The sequence below is a fragment of the Orbicella franksi genome, chromosome 9 (genome assembly GCF_964199315.1).
Source record: "Orbicella franksi chromosome 9, jaOrbFran1.1, whole genome shotgun sequence".
Taxonomy (NCBI): domain Eukaryota; kingdom Metazoa; phylum Cnidaria; class Anthozoa; order Scleractinia; family Merulinidae; genus Orbicella; species Orbicella franksi.
In genome coordinates, this window is record NC_138153.1 from 21,507,417 (window position 1) to 21,527,904 (window position 20,488).

Here is a 20,488-nt window from a genome sequence, read left to right on the forward strand (position 1 = left end):
GTAAGTTGAAATCTACTTTCTTTTTTGTCATAAAATCTGCTGGCAAACAGTGCCAATGCACTGCTATCAGTTCACTCTGTGTCCCTCACATCAATGAACCCTCCCTCCACGTGCACCATTGCCATCCACATATTGCCACCACGTCAGAGGTGCAAAAAAAATCAACTTGTAAAGGTATCGATAAGGTACTTTTAAAAGGACCGCAATTCAAAATTAAATTCTGAAAAACTAAGAAAGCGAGCTTAATCAGAGATGTGCATTATTTCCCACGCGCGCAGTACCAACAATAAAAATATATTCAGCTTGGCTAAAGAAATAACTTTGCTTTTGGCCAACGCTTCAGCACGCACTTATGCATATTCAATTTTCATATTAATGAAGTACATGACACACCAAAAATAAACCATGTCGTGATTTTATTTCAATTCTGCTTCAATCGCTCACAGAGATCATCAGATTTTATTTCGGCTAACGTTCTTTTCCCTTGGTTATCGAACGTGCGACAACAGATCAGATGTGATCTGCATAGCAAATATAGCTTCTTGTAACGCCAGTATTTCACAGGTATCCATACTTTATCATGAGGGTCATGCTTGTTGCAGTAGATCATAACATGCATCTTTCCTGCCAACCAAAGCCAAGGAAAGAGGGAACTCAACGTGGCCATTGTAAAATAATACTCAAAGCGGTCACAGAAATTCCATGCAGAGGTTGTAAAAGAGGATAAGAGCTACAGCTGGTTCAATGGGTACACTGTATCTGATATCCAAGATGCTTCAGAGGCATTCTGAAATGCAAGGCAGTTTCAGCCTTCCATCTGATAGAAATGAATTTGACCCAAAACAAATTGCTCCCACACAAGGAATGAAAGAGCCACCCCCACTGAAGAACTCATTAAAGGCCCTTCACGATTTGTAAAGAAACCTCCCCCAAAAGAAGAGTGAGCAATTATTACTTCCATATACGAAATAAATTTTTTTACTTCCATGACATCTTTCAATAACAACTTATTTTCAATACCACTGTCAACAAATTTGTTACTCTTTGTGGTGTATACATGCTTTCCAAAACTGAAGAACCAACAGCAACTGATTGGAGGAAAATTCTGATGAACATTACATTATTTGTGAAGACTACAATAAAATATTAATCGCAAAATTGTCATGCTATGATTGATTCTTTGTCACTGGAGTGAAACAAATCACTGGTTTCCATTGCTCTGCATGTACGACTCTGCCACCAAGGTATATCCCTAGGCGATGATGGTTGGCCAAGAGCCTCTTCTGCAACCAACTGCTTTGCAAAGTCAAGGGATCCCCTTCCCATGCTAAGTAACTTAACTAGCAAGTCATCTTTGATTTCCTGGTCCAATTCTTTGACAAAATCTTGGGAAAGATTGACACCAATCTGTTACACAAACACAAATGAAATATTATGGTAAAATATTAGTTTTATGCTGGAGATATACAAAAGCTTGGGCTTGATTTCCGCTGATCTCTGTCAGGTTTACAAGTGCACGCAGGATCCTTTTTTGAACAGTGGCTAGTAATCAAACCTATTCCATTTTAAGTGGTATCTTTTAGGGGTCTAACGAAGCTCGAACAACTCCCATATTAGTCTCCTTTAGGAGTTAAATTCAAATTTTCTGACATGCATCCCTGACTTTTTCATATGGGAGTTTCCCCACGGGATTTCAAATGTCTAACAGGAAGTGACTGAGTGAAGGAGTGATGGAGTGAAATCGCTTCACCACTACAACTTGGAAAATATAAAAAACGAAATTTACCGCACATTCCAGGATGTCTTTCCAAGATTGTTCGAGGTTTCCCTCAAAACATGTGGCACCATTAGCAACAACTGTTTTGTGGTCTCCTCTCTAAGTGATAGGTGTGGAATCCTGATAATGATAGAATGAATAAGAGATCTTAACTATGCATGAAGCAAATGACCATTGGCAACTGTAAAAGCAAAAAAGTGGACTCACCTTATTTTACATTCAGACTTGTCACGTTTGCATGAAGGAAGGCACATTAAGTTCGCTGCTTTGTATGGGCACGCTTCTCGTTCTTTTTTACAGGCACACTGACCACCACAACAACATGTGACTTAACTTTCGGCCTAGAATGCAAAGGGAATATGTTCATTTTTGTCTCATTTTTTTTTTAAAATAAAATCACCCAGAGATGTATAGAATCGATATCGAAACACTTCGCTACAGTCACTGAAAAGTTCACCTTGTGTGTATCGATCTGTCATGTCCTGTTCATCATTCGAATCGTCGTCAATCGCAGAACCCAAAACAATTTACACTGTCCTCAGGAAACTCGTATTCTGAATTCTCCATGTTAATAAACCTTCTAAAACCAAAAGAATGTGGGAGCTTTGTAATGTTTTAACTGCTGTTTGGATGCAAATTCTAGTGCATCAAAGCTCACCATGCGGAATGCAGAGGAAATTCACATGGAGAATTAGCCAAGATCAGATTTCAACATTGAACAATGAGAGTTTTTCAAAAGAAAAACAAACAGTCACAAAGCATCCTGGGGGGGCACTGCCATATATGGGCAATATAGGTATGTCCCGCTGTGAAGGGTATGGTTTTCAAGCAGTTTACTCTAGGATAGGGTATATAAATCATTTTTCACAAAACTGACTGGTTGGTTGAAGATTTTATCTAGACTAAGGAAACCAGGAATTGCCACTCAAAAATATAAAAAAATCAAACTGGCAAGTTTAAATTTGCGCAAATCAGCCTCAACAGTGTTGACAGATGGGGGGATTTGGGGAGTTTACTCTAGTATAGGTTAGCAAAATTCAGCTGAACTAGCTCTGGTGTAGGCTAAGGGTTCTAGGGTCCCAGCGGCACATCCCCACCCAGAAATTCCCAAAGTACCCACCCCCCCCCCCCCCGGGCAAAGCATACCGGTTGAAGGTGGCCCTTTAAGGACGGTGCCTACTAAATACGAAGGTTTTTGCACCAGGTTAGGACCACACAGAAAAAGTAGATCTTTGCAAGGGCCATTGGAATCCACAAAGAAAAATTGGGGTAGCCGCGCATTTTTTCAAGATAATTAGCCTTGAATCTCAACAAAAATGCTGACATCAGCATTTTCTGAAAAAAGAAGGAAAGGATATTTCCGGCACAGATTTCCTTCGAATTCCCCTTTACGTACAGAAAAGCAAACACATTTATAAAGATCTTAAAACTGCAGTACAGTCTAAATACCTATTGCTCACAACCAGAAACTAATCTCGTGTTGAATAGGGTTACCACTTCCATTTCATAACATAAAATTTAGGGGTAACCACACATTTTTTTAAAGTTATTGATCCTTTTTGAAAACTGTTACGGTGCCCGTTACATTTTTTCCTGTCTCCTCCCCAGTAAGTAAAACATTCGCGTATTTCGCACTTGTTTTGCACACGCACTACGCCATCTGCAGGTACTTGTTTACAGTTGGAGTTCAGTATAATTTTCGCCAGATAGCAGCTAGTTTTTCAGCTGCAATATGTTAACAGTTAGTTGTTAGCGATATGCTGCTATTTTGGTGTTTGTGGTTTAAGTACGGGTTCATTAAACTTGATTTGGTTACAGTAGGAAAATTTAGCTTTCTTGTAGTCGTGTATTTGGTAGCATAATTGATTGCGTCAATGTCAACCCCAGCGCACGCGTGGCGCTTAAACCATGCCTTGCGTGATATGCAGAAAGTATGCGCACTAACAAGAGTAGGCACCGTCCTTAAGTACCAAACCGTCTCAGCAAGTCTAGTGTGGTTTATTAGTCACTTTCCCTTCATGCAACCCCTTTTACCTCAGGAAAACAGAATGCACCTTGTTTGAAAATGCTGAACATTCTGGTCTTGTCAAAAATAGTGCTGTCATAATACATCTTCAGGAATGCCACAATTGCAACCTCCAGCACATAAAGAGCTTATACTCAACTTATCACCAGGCCTCTTATGTCACTTGGTTCACTTTCCCTCAAAAAAGTCACTCCAGTGATCCAGTCACAAATATGGACAGCCATTATCAACTTTTGAAACAAGTAAATCTGTTCCTTAGAAGGTTATAGTACTCTTTAAGTATTCCATGTATCTGTAAATTGAAGTTACTGTAGATCTTCAAGGGCCTATCTCTTCCAAAATTATTTTTTTTACACCAAATTCAAGACTTTTACTTTATCTGAATTCTCCAAAAAAAAAAAATTTAACAACAAGTCAACAATTTTTGCGGCAACTGATCTCATCTGCGGAGTCGTATTTCGCTTCTTTTGTTTATCCCTACGTCTTTGAACTGGTTTTTCACTCTGATTTCATTCAACAAAAAAGGGAATGCAGTCCCAATACAGACTGGAGTGATCTTTTTGGCCAGGGGAAAACAAATTACATCATTGCAAAGCACATTTAAACAAGATGATTTGCTTTTTAGATCGTTCGCGATCGCTTGTTTGTTGTTTTGATTCTGGACTGTGAGTGGCCTCTTTTGTCAGGATGGGACATGACGTGCTTTCGTTACATAACTGAGATAAGAATTATTTATTCTGTTCACGACCACGACTTTGAATCGCTTGGCTTTGGGATGTTAACCATGGGAACAGCTATATTTCATTGGCTATATTTTGAGTACATTAAACAAATTTTGTCGACTTAAATTACGTAGTTTCAGTGGCCAAAAATAGTTCAGTATTCAACAAAGCTCAAAATTGAATTGATGGAAGAGTACTCTAAAGCCAAGATCTATAAGAGTAAGCCAGAACTAAGGAGCAGCAATGTAAATGCTGACTATCTCTGTTCATCAGCGGAAATATTCGAATCAGTTGCCAGTTGCACAGAGTTAGTTTACGATAAACCACAGATAAACCACCATGTGAGTGCAAATGCTAGCTGATATTTGTGCTTCCAGCTTAGAATACTAGATGTAACACAAGTGTACTTTTAAAAATTAGCCTTTATGCTCAAAAATTGCCAGTAAAAGTAAAAATGAGATTTTAGCATGAATTTTTAAGGCAAAAATGTCCTATTAAACTTGTGACTTAACAAAACTGGAGCCGTCACGCAATGTGTCAACATTAAAGCAAGGAAATCAAAATACAGACGGACCTCTATTGAGTAGCCAACTTTTATTTGGCTGCCAGCGGCCAAAATCCGGGAAAAAATTGTCAGCTATACACTGTAATAAAAACATCTTTTTCAAAGGCCACCTCTATGAAGCAGCTGCGGTCAGCTTCTTGCCATCCCAAGGGTGATTTTGTTTTGTTTTGTTTTATACTTCTAAGAAGCAGCCAGTTGTCTTGTCCCCCAGAGTGGCTACTTTTTAGAGGTTTGACTGTAATCTATAGAAAAATAGCGGACTTTGTCATTATGTTACATTTGTCTGTAAAACTTCAGCTGTTCACAAAGATAATGATTTCAGCAACAGACAGCTATTTAAGTTAATTACAGGCGTAGAAAACGAACGCACTCATAATCTTTGATTACTACTAGTAAATAAGTAACATTCGGTGTCTTATGGTCTACTTCAGGGCCAAGGTTGCTGACAAGATTCAGCTCATTGAAAATTTACTGGACAAAGTAAATGAGATGATCATTGGAGGTGGAATGGCATACACGTTTACTAAAGTACTTAGTAATATGGAGGTAAACTGCATAATTTGTCACAAACATAATTTTAACATATTCCAGCAGTTGCTGATGTTAAAATTTACCATATTGGGAGGCGACTGCCATTTGTTTATTCTGTTATTCCTTTCTGTGTTTGAGAAGGTACAAATGGAAGGAATGGAAAATAATAATTATACCTCATTTTACAAGGTCTACTCATCTAGAGCCTAATATAACCTGGGCCTCACTTCATATGGGTTGGTTTGGTGAAGTAAGCACACTGATTTTCACATCAGAAAATGGACCATTGTTGACTTAACATCAATGGGCTTAACATTAACTAGCATGCAAAGAATATATCCTGTTCTCACTAGAGTTTATTCTGGGTTCCATTTAGTCATACTCGGTTTAGTGTTGGTTCCCTGAGACTCTATAAGGCTTATTAAATGCTCCTGTTTCTCTGTTTCAGATTGGGAAATCACTCTTTGATGAAGAAGGATCTGAAATAGTTCAGGGGCTCTGTGCAAAGGCCAAAGCAAAGGGAGTAGCCCTTCATATACCTGTTGATTTCATCACTGCAAGTAAATTTGCTGATGATGCAGAGGCAAGTTACATGCATGCATACATAAACTTTTTAGTGCAGAGTGCACTATTGGGATGGTTTAGGGGGCTGCTGTTCATTAAGGCACTGAAGTAATAATGCCATAAGGTGTAAACTTTAATGTTTGTTTAATTAATTAATTAATTTCAATTAATCGATTAGCCTTGCGGGAAGGGGGGCTAGGTGGGGCAGGTACCAGAGTGCACTACGCAAAACCTGTCATACTTACGCTAATTTCATGAAAACATGACAAAGCTATATGTGTGTTTTCGCAAATCTCTTGCTATCCTTGTGGTGCTATTTTCTTAAGAACAAAAGCAATTTGCTCGAAACGCACACGCAGATAAGTTAGCCTTCATTTTCGCAACGCTACCATAACGTTGCTTGACAGAGATAGGGCCAGAACTGGACTATCTTGACCGGGGATAGCAGCTGTATTTCAGGTAATGTCAGTTCTCCTGTTTTTATTGCAAATAATGCTACTGTGACAGCATATCTTCTGGAATCACCCCTAGCTCGATTCAAGAAATTTCGTCTGCTGTACTATTGTGTGTTTGCTAAGGTTCAAATAAAGAATGCTTCTCCTTAGCGGCTTGTTTATTTCCTCTTCTATGAAGCGAGCAAAAACTTCATATAATCAGCCGAAACTTTCCCACGTTAGTTACATGTAAAACTAGTAAATTTGTGACACAAGAAACTCGCCATTATTGCCGCAGACTCCGTGGCACTTAATGAAACTGCCAATCAATTTTATCAGTCTTTGAGGTGACCTTCTCAACGAGGATGTAGGATATAATTTTGAACAAGTAACGATCTCTACGTTCAATACTTCCATTGAAACGCTCCTCAGTTGTATTAATCAATAGCATTGTATATTAGTTTGCCGTGAACAAGAGTGCACTATTCCGTGACTGGACGTGACTATTTGATAATTAGATTAGTTCTTGTTTAGCTGTGAAATGAAAATTTGCATTTGGAATAAAACAAAATCAGTCCTCTTCGATTTTTCCTCAGATATGTAGCTTTATTCCACTTATCTCCAGCAGTAAGTAACAAATACACATCTTTCTTATATTTTTGAGGAAAGAAGGGTTTTATGTTACATACCTTGCCAAGGAAAACAAAAGTATCAAGTTACATACGTTGGCGTAAAACTAAAAACTATGATTGTGTACTTTTGTGTCTTATTGAATTTAAAATGAGTGAAACTCAGCGTAAAACACCACAATAAAATTCAAAGCCGTCTTGACAAATGGTAATTGTTAGTTATTTTTGGGCCTTGAAAGAAAATACAAACTTGAAACTTACACAATGCTGAGATTACATCTTATCAAGTTTTTGTCCGCTCACATTCTGCAAGGGGAAAAGGCCTAGTTGACTAGCAAGGGAGAGAATCGCGTGGGTGAGGACCTATGTGACTACTGTATCGGAGCCGTAAATTGCACTCTGCACTATCTGAGATTCTCTCACTAGTTTTATACTCAAATTCATAGTGGAGCTCCAGCAGCCCAAAGGGCCGCCAAGCAGAGCACCATACACATATAGGAAAGAAAAAGGAACCCATGAATTTATTTTCTCATGGTTATCATGGCTAGTGATATTGCTCGTGGGCGTGTACGCACAACGACGATGGTGGAGTCATGCAAGATGACAGCCGTACTACAGCTAATAGGTTGACAGCAACATGCAGCCTTGGTTTATAGCGTACTTCTTTGATATTGGACATCCATGTTATGGTCAATTGACACCTGTCAAAACAAGGTATCCACTGACCAGTATCATGTGACCATATCACGGACTAAAGTTTAGAACTCTTTGAGGGCAAATGTTTTTTTTTTAAGTTGACCACTGACCAAGTGCTAGTTTTCGGTTGGATCGCAGGCTCATGTCAGGTTAACTTAAATCAAATCAAATCAATAGTTTATTGACACTCCCCTGATGATGCTTTTCAGTGACAATACAAGAGAACTAAACTAATTAAGTTAAAAGAAGTGTTTCACAATTCATTTAAAAGGAAAAGGAAAGAATGCAATAAACATTAAACGATAATCATACATGTACAACATACATGTACAATTCATTATACAACAAATACTAAAATGTGCTGACATACCATCATGATGTGCTATTTAAAAAGTAAGTTATCAGTTTTTCAGGTAAAATTTAAAAGTAGAAGTCGATTTTGCAGCTTTAAGAGTATTGTGTAGATTGTTCCAGATGTGCACAGTAGTAAAATTTTCCCTGTCTAGCACTCCACTTATATACAAAGGGATGTTTAATAATTGACAACTTTGGGTCATACACCTGGTGACTGCAATTCTTGTTGTGAATTGATCATTGAGGTAACGGGGCGCTTGACCATACATAGATTGTACATTTAAATGCCGTGACAGTGTCATGGAGAACAGATTTTGTTTAATTGGAAGCCAACGTAGATCTCTTAATGCGGCGGTTATATATGATCAAACTTCCTGGTTCCTGTAATAATATGCACGGCAAAGTTCTGCACGGACTGTAGTCTACAGATATTTTTGTTCGAGGTGTTTGACCACACTATGGAACAGTAGAGTAATTTACTAAAGACTAAAAACTTGTTGTAAATAGTTGTTTGGAAGCTGGTTAAAGCTAACCCAGGATTAAAAGTCAACTTAGGTTTAAATTTTTCCTGTATACAAATGTTTTTCACTGCTCTTGTTTTGTGTAGTTTGAGATTGTTCAGACTCAATCAAACTTTGAACAACCCGGTCCAGGAGCTCTGCTTTTAGGCTTGGTTAAATCCATATACAGTACCGCTCAAAAGTAAGTTACCACCGTCTCGCGAGACGCGTCTCAATTCTCGCGAGACTCGTCTTGACAGAAACGAGACGAGTCTCGTTTCTCGCAAGTGCACTGGAAGTACCAATGCTACGCATTCGTCGGTATTCGAAACCTGTTTTGTTAATAAGACGTCTGTATCGTATCGTATCAATTAGCGCGGTAGACACGATTTTCATTCTCATCAGCAATGCGTGTGTACCATGTGTTTATTATAAATTCTCAAGTGTCCAGTATTGTTTCATATACATCAGCCAAACCTTTTTTTATTCCAGCCAGACTTGCTTAACATTTAGTTTTTGTAAATACATGCACAATAAAAGTTGAAGGTATGTGAATCGTCAGCAAGTTAGTCACTCGTGTTTACAGATATGTTTTACAGTTGCATTAATTCTCTTGTTTGTGTAGATATTAAAAAAAAGTTTGTTCGCAACCCTAAACGTGATTCATACAGTTGATAATCAAAATGTAGTGTTCATGAAACAACATGTGGAGTTTTGTCACCCGATCTACGTGTTGGAAGTTACAGCAGCGATCGCGATCACTAAGTCAACACAGCAGCGCCGCCTATGTTTTGCCAACTATCGCTCCCAACTGATTTGTCGGGAAACTCGACAAACTTTTTATCCAAAGATTGCGAACATACGAAACGACGCTAAGTGTTCCGTCGAATAATTTAATATTCAAACTTGCGAACACACGCTTTGCACATAAGCCTCGAACTTTTTATTCAAAAGTTGCGAGCATGCCACGCTTTGATCATACTTCACTTCACTTTACATTCGAATAACTAATTTATTCAAACTTGTGAACGCTCACTTTGCACATGAAATCTGACTTGACTAACTTTTTATTCATACTTGTGTACGCTTGAGAACACACGCTTTGTAAACATAAGGAATCTCGACTACCTTTTGAACACACACTTTAATCACTGAGCCTCGAGCAACTTTTCATCCATATTTGTGTTCACACGCTTTTTGCCACATCAAACCTCTAACATTTTATTCAAACTTGTGAACACATGCGACACCACACTTTGATCATGAAACTTCAACTAACATTTTATTCAAACTTGTGAACATGCGACACCACGCTTTGATCATGAAACCTCGCTTACCATTTTATTCAAACTTGTGAACATGCTAAACCACGCTTTGAACATGAAACCTCGATTGCCTTTTTATTCATACTCGTGAACATGCTAAACCACGCTTTGATCATGAAACCTTGACTAACTTTTTGTTCATACTCTTAAAAATGCTAAACCACATTTTGATCATGAAACCTCGACTAACTTTTTATTCATACTCGTAAAGATGCTAAACCATGCTTGGGCTCTTAATTAATTCATATGTTTGAGTGCGCTAAAATCCGCTTTCTTAGATTGAACCCTAACGGCCAGTTTGTGCGAAACAGTCCAGTTTGTAAAAAAATGAATTCATCAGTCTTAAAATCGGAGATTCTCATGTGTTCAAGTTCATATAAGAAAGATTGAGAGATAACAACATAGTTTCGTGGATTTGAGCGTGCTCAAGTACAGTATTGCCGTTCGAAGAGAAAAGTTTCCGTTGTCATGAACGTAATTTAGAAAAGATCACGACTCTTAGACTAGCTGGCCAATGTTAATAATAGTTATGTGCAAATGTGGTAATAAAAGTGCGTTTCAGTGTTTAGAAGTCGGATCATGTATCTTATGGCAGGCCTAGACCGCTGTATCGACCGATATATAAAATGTTTATTCACATACCGCTCGAGATCTTCATTGTCGAGCGACAAAAATTCTATCTGTTAAAGAGAGTGTATTGTGCCATTGGAAAAAAACGTTTTATATCAAATAGAACCGGCGATGTTTTTGCCGCGACGCTTTGCAAAACAAACTTCATTTGCGTATTAAATCAACTGCCGCTAGACAGAACTTTCCCTTGCAAAAACATTGAGTTACTGTAAACGTCGCATCACATACACATTATTAGAAACTCCTGTCTTCAAAGATGTTTGAATAAATGATTTATGCCAAATAGAACTGGAAATATACTTTTAGTGTTTGCCTTGACGTTTCGGAGAACAATAAAAGTTCATTATTTTGTTGACTTGTCGACGTGTGCCACTAGACAAAACTCGCGCTGGCAGAAAAATTTAAAACTACATGTAATGTAAATGGCGCATCTCAGAAACCTTGATAAAAACTCCTGTCTTCAAAGATATCGTATTTCAGCGTTTGAATGAACGATTTATGCCAAATAGAACCGGAGATATCATTTTTTCAACAATTTCCGTGACGCTTTCATGACTCCCATTCACAATTGACTGGCTGGTGCATGCCGAAAGCCGGAACGTTTTTCTCCTACTGTACACAAAATTAAATGTTTATTTGAGTTAGCAGTTGTTGCAGAGCAAGCAAATGTAGGTAACTGAATCATTCAGAGTGAGCAAGATTCACAAAATCAACTCTTTGCCCCCGTGATCGCACAAATTGAAACGCATGTAACTCTACTTGTAGTTACGTTCGATGTTCGATATTACCTTTATTCAATATGAATCGAGCAAATGATCGATGCATATTTTATGTTGGACGGTCCCGTCAATTTGACAACGAACTGCAGAGCGGCAATCGTTACCTGTAACCGGTTTCTTATACATAATATACGCCATACTAAACGCTTCAGTGATTCTCGAGAGAAACGAGACGCAGCTGGCGAGAAACGAGAAACCTCTCAAGAGAAACGAGACGAGAGGTGGTAACTTACTTTTGAACGGTACTGTATAAGCGTTGCTACATATAAAGTATACTATACACGGTCATATAAAGTATACTATGCACAATCCAGCTTTACTGGTGTGTTATCACAGTAATTAGTGGCAGCGCATTTGTGATCTATTTTTATTTTTAGTGCTAGGGATGATACTTGTCATCTGTAAAGTTATTTGACGTTGAACAATGGGAATTGCTGATACAGAGATGTTCTTATCCTAAGAAGCTTTCTTGGGCATTGGTTTCTTGCTTCGGGCTGACCTTAGGATCAAAAAACTCCAAGCTAAACTGAGGTCGAAATCTTGAGGAACTCCAGCGAAATTTGATGGCATTGATCAGGAGAGAGTGTTGACAACCCAGAAAAGCTGAAAATTCTTAGTAGTGTTTTCAATGCCTCTATTGCACGCAGTACCTCTATCTGATGTCCAGTTTAGGAAAAAAAACCTTGTACTGGAGTTGGGTGGGGTGGGGTGGAGTGGGGTGGAGTGGAGTGGAGTGGAATAGTGTAGAGTAAGGTAGAGTAGACTAGCATAGAGTAGAGTAGAGTGGCGTGGCATGGCGTGATGAAGCGAAGCGAAGCGTAGCGTAGCATAGAACACCACGGTCTTGCAAGCCTCTAAAGCTCGTGATAATGCTAGGTTATAAGCTTCAACCAGCATGGAATCCGCACACTGAATTCACCGTGAGAAAATCCTGGACATCCTGATCTTGAGGAAAAACTCCTTGTGCTACACAAGCAACAATGAAGAAATGTAAATTGCATGGGAAGAACTTCACAAACCGAAATCCAATCCAAGCATTAGAGTTTTCTCCACACTAAAAATTCAAGCTGGTACGATACACTGTGACACTTGCGTAGCCTCCTACACAGATGCTTGTTGGGCTCATCATTCAATCTTCTTCCCCCACAAGATCAGGGAAGTGTTAATGGCAGCTTGTTTTAATTATGTGTTAAAAGCTGTGGTTCATTTTTTGGTCAGGGAAAGTGTTAAGCATACATCACGCCACGGTGACATAGATCCCGCGAAAGAGACTAGGAAAGGGTCACAAAAATTGTCTGGCAGCATTTGTAAACAGATTTTAAAATCCCTCTCTGCTGGGGGCATGAAGTCCGGAGAAAAGATCCTTGTGAAAGGTGACTGTCAGAATTGTTTAAAGAAGCTTTGGTTATTGCTGATTGTATTATTTTTCCTCTTAACAACATTTGTGTATTTGTGTGTCTTTAACTAGACACACTAAAAGTGGGCATCCAAGGAATGTGGCAGTTTACGAGAACAAATATCGCATATTTGTTGGCTTATTTATACTTCGCATAAAGTATTGGAAGGAAATTATGGTGTGCAAGTTTAGTATGTATGTTTTAAATGAAGGGATGGCTTGCTACTGTAATTCATTAAATTCTGTATTGTATGAAACGCAAAGATCTACTGTTGGTCATTGACTTTTATCAGATGTGGTGGCTCCTAAAAGAGCCGTTTTTAGCAACCTACAGTGCAATGTCTAATCCACATTATATGAAGTAGGGCGCGGTGGCTCCGAAAAGGGCCGTCTTTAAAACTTGGTGGCAGCGCCTTGAACCTCCACCACAGCTGGGATGCCCTTGTACAAAACATGATCAATATATTTTGCACATTTCTATGGCATGACTTTCTTCGACTAGAATTTCTCGATGCCGTCCACCAACTCTTGTTTGTTGCATGGTTTCACTGTGGTCTCCAAAAAGAACTTGAGTTTGTGCCACAAGTTCTCGATCGCATTGAGGTCAGGACTTTCGGCGGCCGTTTTCCACAAGTTGATGCCGTTCTCCTCAAAGAAGGCCTTTGCTCACTTAAAGGTATGCTTTGGGTCATTATCTTGCATAAGACAATGATCGGGCAGCTTCTCTCTGACAAACGGGACCAGAGTGGTTTCAAGGATGTTGCAGAAGAGAACAGCATCCATGATACCATCAAAGATGCAAATCTTCGTGGCACCATGTCTACTGATCCCACCCCAAACGTGAACTTTAACTGGATGCTTTGGTTTTGGCTTGCGCTTCATCGGCTCATCGATCTTCCTGTAGCAGGTACGGCGGTACTGCCGAAGGGAAATGGAGCATTCGTCGGAGAAGATCACATTGTCAAAAGTGTCTCCACTTTCCAACACACGCTGTGCGTACTCCAGTCGTTTCATATTGTTTGGGGCTCAGATGAGCTGACGATACGCAGTCTCCAACCAAGCTTCTTTCTCGTTCTTCACACGGTGGCTGAACATACGGAAATTCTGTATTTCTCCAGCTTCTGGATCTGGCTGCTTGTCATCTCATCATTTTTTTGCATTTGCTGATCAGGGAAAGCTCTTACTTCCTCAGACAGCTTTTTAGGTCTTCCAGAACGCAGTAAATTTGCCACGGAGCCTGTAATTCGTAGCTTCTCAACGATTCGGGTAACGCTAGCGAGACTAGCACTCAAACCTTCATTCTTCAAGGACCTTAATATTGCAACTGGCGTGAGACCTTGTTTGTCAAGGACCTTGATTCGAGATCTTGTATAATCTGATACTTTTGGCATGATCTCTAATTCACAGGCTATTCAAGTGCTTGAAGGCGAATGAACACAAAACCTGTTGTCTGTTCTATGATACCCAAAGCATTGCTATGGTAGCTATAATAACAAACCTGCACAGGGATTAGGGCAATGGTGATGTATGTAGAGTTTTATTTGGTTCTAGAAATGAGATATGTAAACAATTGCAATCAATACTTGAAATAAAAGTAAATTTTACCTGTCAACAATCCTTTTGAATATTTCTGCATTGCTGGTGAAATTAACACAAATAATTGCCAAAATAGGGATAAAATACTGTGATTTCCATTTCCAAGAAAGAAATTTATTGTTATTTTATTGTCTAATCGTAACAATCTGCAATACTTTTTAACTTTTGTATTGCATCAAGCGGGGGGGGGGGGGGGGGACTCCATAGAGTTGACTAAAGGTGCACTTTTTATCAGGTGGGAGGTATGATAAAAAGGCAGGGATTTCAAACATTAATTGCTAATTTATCCATGAAAAGAGACGTAATGGGTCAACTGTAGGTATGTGAAAGGGGTTTCAAGCTGAAAGCTATATTATATGTATATGAAAGCTACACAAAAGGGAAAGGATTTGGACCTTGGGGCAGAGCCTCCTTGTATAACACTTTGTTAGGTCCCTTCACTCTCCTCCTCACTTGGGCATAGTTATATGGAGAAAACTTATATTGTAAAAAAAAATCTCCATCACTTTGGGTTCAAGATCGAAACAAAATTAAACTTTTTTGGTACAAGATGTAGCAGGGGTTTATTATGGCAGAGAATAATTTTCAGCCAAACGTTTTGAAGTAGCCCTTTCTGTGAGGGTCACTGACAACTGTCTGAAATGATTCTTACAATATTTCAAGAAATATGTTCCTCTTTGTTCCCATTTACCAGCTAGCTAAAATCAAATTGTTTACATTTGCCATGGCATGAAATAAACAAGAGTTTGGCAATATCCTTGTTCCACTAAAGTAAAATTGTGCAAAATATTCTTGGCATTCTCAAGATGATTGTCTTAAAATTATGAATGTCAAAACTGTGTGACATACTTTCTGCATAATTGCAATGTAGCCATTTCATAATGCAGCACTTGAATGTTAACTGAAGAAGGACCACAACCAAATTACCAGTACCTCAACCCAGAATGCACTGCAGACTAAGTCCTCCGACTGGGTGTCAATTTATATTCCATTTTAAAATTTATAACCAGTCTGTGTAAACAGCTTGTAATTTGATTTTTGTATGCTTGCCTAGTTACACTGTACATCTAGTACTTGAGCTTTCAAAGAGTCATTTCAAAAATTATCAACTATAAACTTAGTTATATCAAGTAAATGTAAGCGGGCCCATGTATGCTCTGTGGACCTATCATTTGCCTTGTCATGGATTCTTCAACATTACACATAACTTTCAATACTCCCAATCCACCAATTCATCTTTTTTATTAGACTACGTTCTCTAGACCAATCCATTTTCATCCATGATTCAATACGTAATCTGTTTTTGGTTCAAAGTGTAACACATATAGCGACAGGTAGAGCTCAGTACGTGAGTATCATTATCATGTTTCAAAATAGCAGCGTATAGTATAAGTGTTCAACCCTAATCAATTATATGGAACATAGTAAAGTTAGCTCTTTGCTAGAAGGACTTTGAGAAGCTTGAAACTTTCCTTCTGTGAATTTTTATTCCATAGAATTTAAACAGATGTACACTTCATTAGAGAATCAAAAGCCAGTAAAAGAGGTATCGTGCTGTAAATCACAAAACAAAATACATCCACAGTTATGGTAAGAAATGGCAAATTCAACAGAAGAACAGTAAAAGGAATCTTTTAATATTTGATTTTATTTCTCTGATATTTCACAATAGCAATTTATTTGCACAATGATTCCACTGGACCTTTTGAAACCTGACACAAATTGCGTTATACATTTAATGCATATAGTGTGGGGAATGTCATGTTTGTTTTTTTAATAGGGAATCTTTTTTGGTTGGAAAAGCAGTTTTACTTAACTTTCTTTTCAACAAAAAAAGTTAATAATTAACGTCCCAGTTTGCCAGAGCTTGTTGGGGCAGCTTTGGTTAACTAGCAATACTTTAAAAGCAATGAAGATAACCAAAAAATCCATTTTTAACTTGGAAAATATTTATATTTTCCAAGTTGTAGTGGTGGGATGATTTCAGTGTGTCACTCTGTCACTCCTTCACTCCTTCACTCCTTCACTCCATCACTCCATCACGCCTTCACTGGGTCACTTCCTGTTAGACATTTGGAACCCCAAGTGCAACTCCCATATAAGAAGATTAGGGGTACTTGTCGGAAAATTTGAATTTGATTCCTAAAGAAGACTAATGTGGGTGTTGCTCATACTTCATTAGACCCTGAAAGATACCACCTAAAACGGAATAGGTTTGATTACTAGCCACTATTCAAGAAAGGATCCTATGCGTAGTTGTAGACCTGACTTGCGTACTCGAGATCAGCAGAAAACAAATGAGAGCGTTTCTTTTATTATTTCTTTGAGTGCTAAGAATGGTGTCGTTTCATCATCAACACCCAAAGTCAGACTAGAATCCTTGATTTCTACCCACCTTTTCATATAGGAATCCCCTGGATTTCGAACATCGCACTGTCCAAGGCCGTTTTACAGTCAATTGCAATGTGTCAAGTTAGTTATTCTTTGAATTTCTGATACAGGTACTTAATATCTTACCGCAAAAATGATCTACGTTGAATAGATTTTCATATAATAGAAGCTAATCATATAAATAGCTCATTTCCCGAAGGTGTCCACTTATACAGGTTTAACCGTACTCGATTGCCAAAAACTGAGGAGATATTGCGAATCACAAAATTGATGAGCTGGATGAATTTTTGAATTGTGATTCAAGCTGTGATTAAAAATTTTGGACGATCAACAGACAAGAGAATTGAGGAGAATATGAATGAAATGTTTCACTATTATTTAATATACAGTATCGTAAGTAAATACTTCAAAGAGGAATACAGACGTAGCAAAATGATTTGAACCAAATAGCTGATAAATAGAAAAAAAAACATCACAAAAGACTGGGGGTTCAGCAGTCAATAACATCACCCTGGAAAGGGAAGAAAAAAAGAGAAAGAAAGAAGAAGTTATTACAACACAGGGTATTCGTATCTGGTAAACCATTCAAGTAGGAACCCCACCGAACAGGGCTTAACTTTGTAGAGTGGACGAGACGTGGTGCTGTCCTTGTGGTATTATGACTCTACATTGGATAATTTTTGTTTATTTCTAAGATCTCTCAAAAGGCAACAGAGAAAGAAAAAAATCACTTATATCAGCTGGGAAAATACAGAACGAAAAAAATGTGAATGAAATTGAGAATCCAATTGCACTTGCTTTGCTGATCAGACAAGAAGCTGCACTTTCTTTATAATTGTCTCGGGCGACGATCACCAATAACTTCATGAGTGTTTTCAGTGGTGTTACATCTCCTCATGTTTTCTGCTACCGTTGTGTTTTGCCAGTGGGCTTTAACTTTAACTTAACCTATGGATTAAAACCTCAAGTTAGTCGCATCAAAATTATCACTTTTTACGGACAATCCATTTCCAAGTTGAGTGGCTCATAGCCACTTTGACTGATTTTAGCAGTGCTTTTGATAGCCAATGGATTAAGACAATTACAAAATAAAGAATTTCATGAGGATAGTAAGCTGTGATACAATAACTGCCTCATCCCCAAGAGTTCCTCCTTGACTGGAGTGAGGCCGGCCCATCAGAGTGGGTGCCCATGGTTTTGTGGGCCTATATATAACACTAGATAATCAGAATGCAACTTAGCCATTAACCCGTATATCAAGCGTTTCTGTAGTTAATGTGAACAAGTAAAGTATGCTTGTGCGAAACTAGGACAAGAGCAAAAATAAGACGGATTTGGAGGAAGTTTTGTCAATGTTTTTTGCCCTGGACCCAATATTTGAATGCAAGAATGCTGAGTGTTGTACAAGAATGCTTGCTACTAACACCGGCTATGCAAGCTACCTAACCATCAGGCACTGCGCTCCTTGTTTCAAGCTCTTCACTGACAAAGCTCAACAGTGCCTGTCAAAAGTACATATAAACAAGGCAAGGAGTACATTTCATTTCAGTTCTGGAATTTCAAATGGCTTACATAAGTGAGAATTGAATCAGGGAAAGGCCTTTGCATTCAGAGGTAGGCTCTAAGAGCTCTTTGATTTTAGGTTTGGAACTGATAAAAACACGGTTTTTGATGTTACACGACCTTCCTGTTTCGCATAATCGAACTCAAATCACATTGGATGGCTTAATCCACATAAAGAAATTCCACAATTGCTCTGAAGATCTTTCGCAGCTCTCCTGCAACCAGAGTCCTTTTGATCTTATTCGCAGCCTATTGTGATCTGTCATCCAAACACCTGTGCAGGGCTGCGAGAACTCAACCTAGCAGCACTGAGTTGTGTAAAAGACTCGGCTTTTGTCTTGGGCAACCTTTATCAGATTCAATCAGGCAACAAGAAGTTTACAACGTGGAGAGGCTTAATTCAAAATGTGTAAATCCATTGGAGCAATGCAGTTCATGTAGAATCAACAGAGAGGCTTCCACGGTCTTTTACTTCATCTAGTATGCAGGAAACGTCATTTAAGATTGAGATAGAAAAGGAGTGAAAGGAGGAAATGTGTCACTTGGTTTTCCTCATTTTTTTTTGTTTAAGAAAGAATGCAGTTGTAGCAAATATACCCAGAATTCTTTAAAGTAACTTGTATAACTAGAATAGCCCGTAAGCCACACATATGGACCTATTTTGTTATACAAAAAGGAATTCCTTATTATCCAAAGGTTAGCTCGTGTCAATCATCATTCACTGGGACTTTGATTAAATTTCATCACACCTGCACGTGTGATGTTTCTTGTCATTATCATTATCTAAAAATTTTGCGGATCTGTTACCTTGATATATTCAATATTTTGTCATTATCAACTGCATTAGCATTATCATTATCACTATCATTTGTTACCTGACATCAGTAAATGGGAATGGTCAGAGTTATAAACATAATGAGTTTACTGTAGAAGTGCCCATCAACAAACTTTATGATCATTTTAAGAACTTACATTTGGAACCAAAACCCTCTTCCTTGTTTGCATCCCATATATCTGTTGTAAAAAAGAAATCAGCCCTAGAACAACAGAAAGATACTTACAACATTTAGATGACCCTTTTTCTTTACATGAAATTGAAACCACAATAAAACTAGTAAAATCTGGAAAAGCCCCTGGCCCCGAGAGAATACAAAACGAAATGCTTAAAACGGGCTCCCCCCCACTTAAAAACTGCAAGTTACAAACTCTTAAACCTTATTATCACTGGCGTTTTTTCTCCTGTGGCTGGTGCAAGGGTATTTTAACTCCCATATTCAAATCAGGAGACAAACAGGATCCTTCAAATTATAGGGGGAATCTGCATTAACAGTTGTCTTGGAAAACTCTTCTCCGCTGTACTCAATAATAGACTGAAAAATTAGGTGCACGATCAACATGTTTCACACTATGCTCAAATTGGCTTCATTCCTAATCATCGCACAACTGATCATATCTTTACCCTCCGAACTTTAATCAACAAAGAGGTCACTCATACAACCAATGGTAAGCTTTAGCTATGTTTCATGGACTTTAAAAAAAGGCTTATGATTCAATATGGCACAACAATCTACTCTACAAATTACTCAGATCCAAAATAGGAGGCAAATTTTATGACCTGATTAAAACTCTTTGTTCAAAAACAAAAACAAGGCTGCATCCGTTCTTCTCCTATGTTTTTCAATCTCTATTGAAATTAAATCCCTTTTCTTCTCAATAAACAAGACACAGATCCTGTAGTAGTGCCAAGTGGTTCTTCTTTAAATTGTCTACTACATGCAGATGATCTAACACTTATATCTTGCTCAGCTGCTGGGCTACAGAATGCATTGTCCATACTCTCTCAATTCTGTCATGACTGGATGATGAAAGCTAATACAAAAAAACAAAAGGTATCACTTTCCTAAAGAAATATGAGAATCTACCCTTGCAAAACATCTTTTCTACATCAATAAAGGTATAATTGAAATTGCCGATAGTTACACTTATCTTGGGGTCAGGTTTTTTAAAGAA

The 20,488-nt window shown here is 38.3% G+C and overlaps 1 protein-coding gene across 1 annotated transcript in view; it reads left to right on the top strand.

Annotated features, from left to right (window-relative positions):
* Positions 1–20,488, top strand: part of LOC145497952 (phosphoglycerate kinase 2-like) — an 89,413-nt gene that overhangs the window by 41,849 nt on the left and 27,076 nt on the right. The window contains exons 8-9 of the mRNA XM_081477830.1: positions 5,522–5,636; positions 6,070–6,204. Of these exons, the coding sequence (XP_081333956.1) occupies positions 5,522–5,636; positions 6,070–6,204 (250 nt within the window). The remainder of the gene's footprint in view (positions 1–5,521; positions 5,637–6,069; positions 6,205–20,488) is intronic.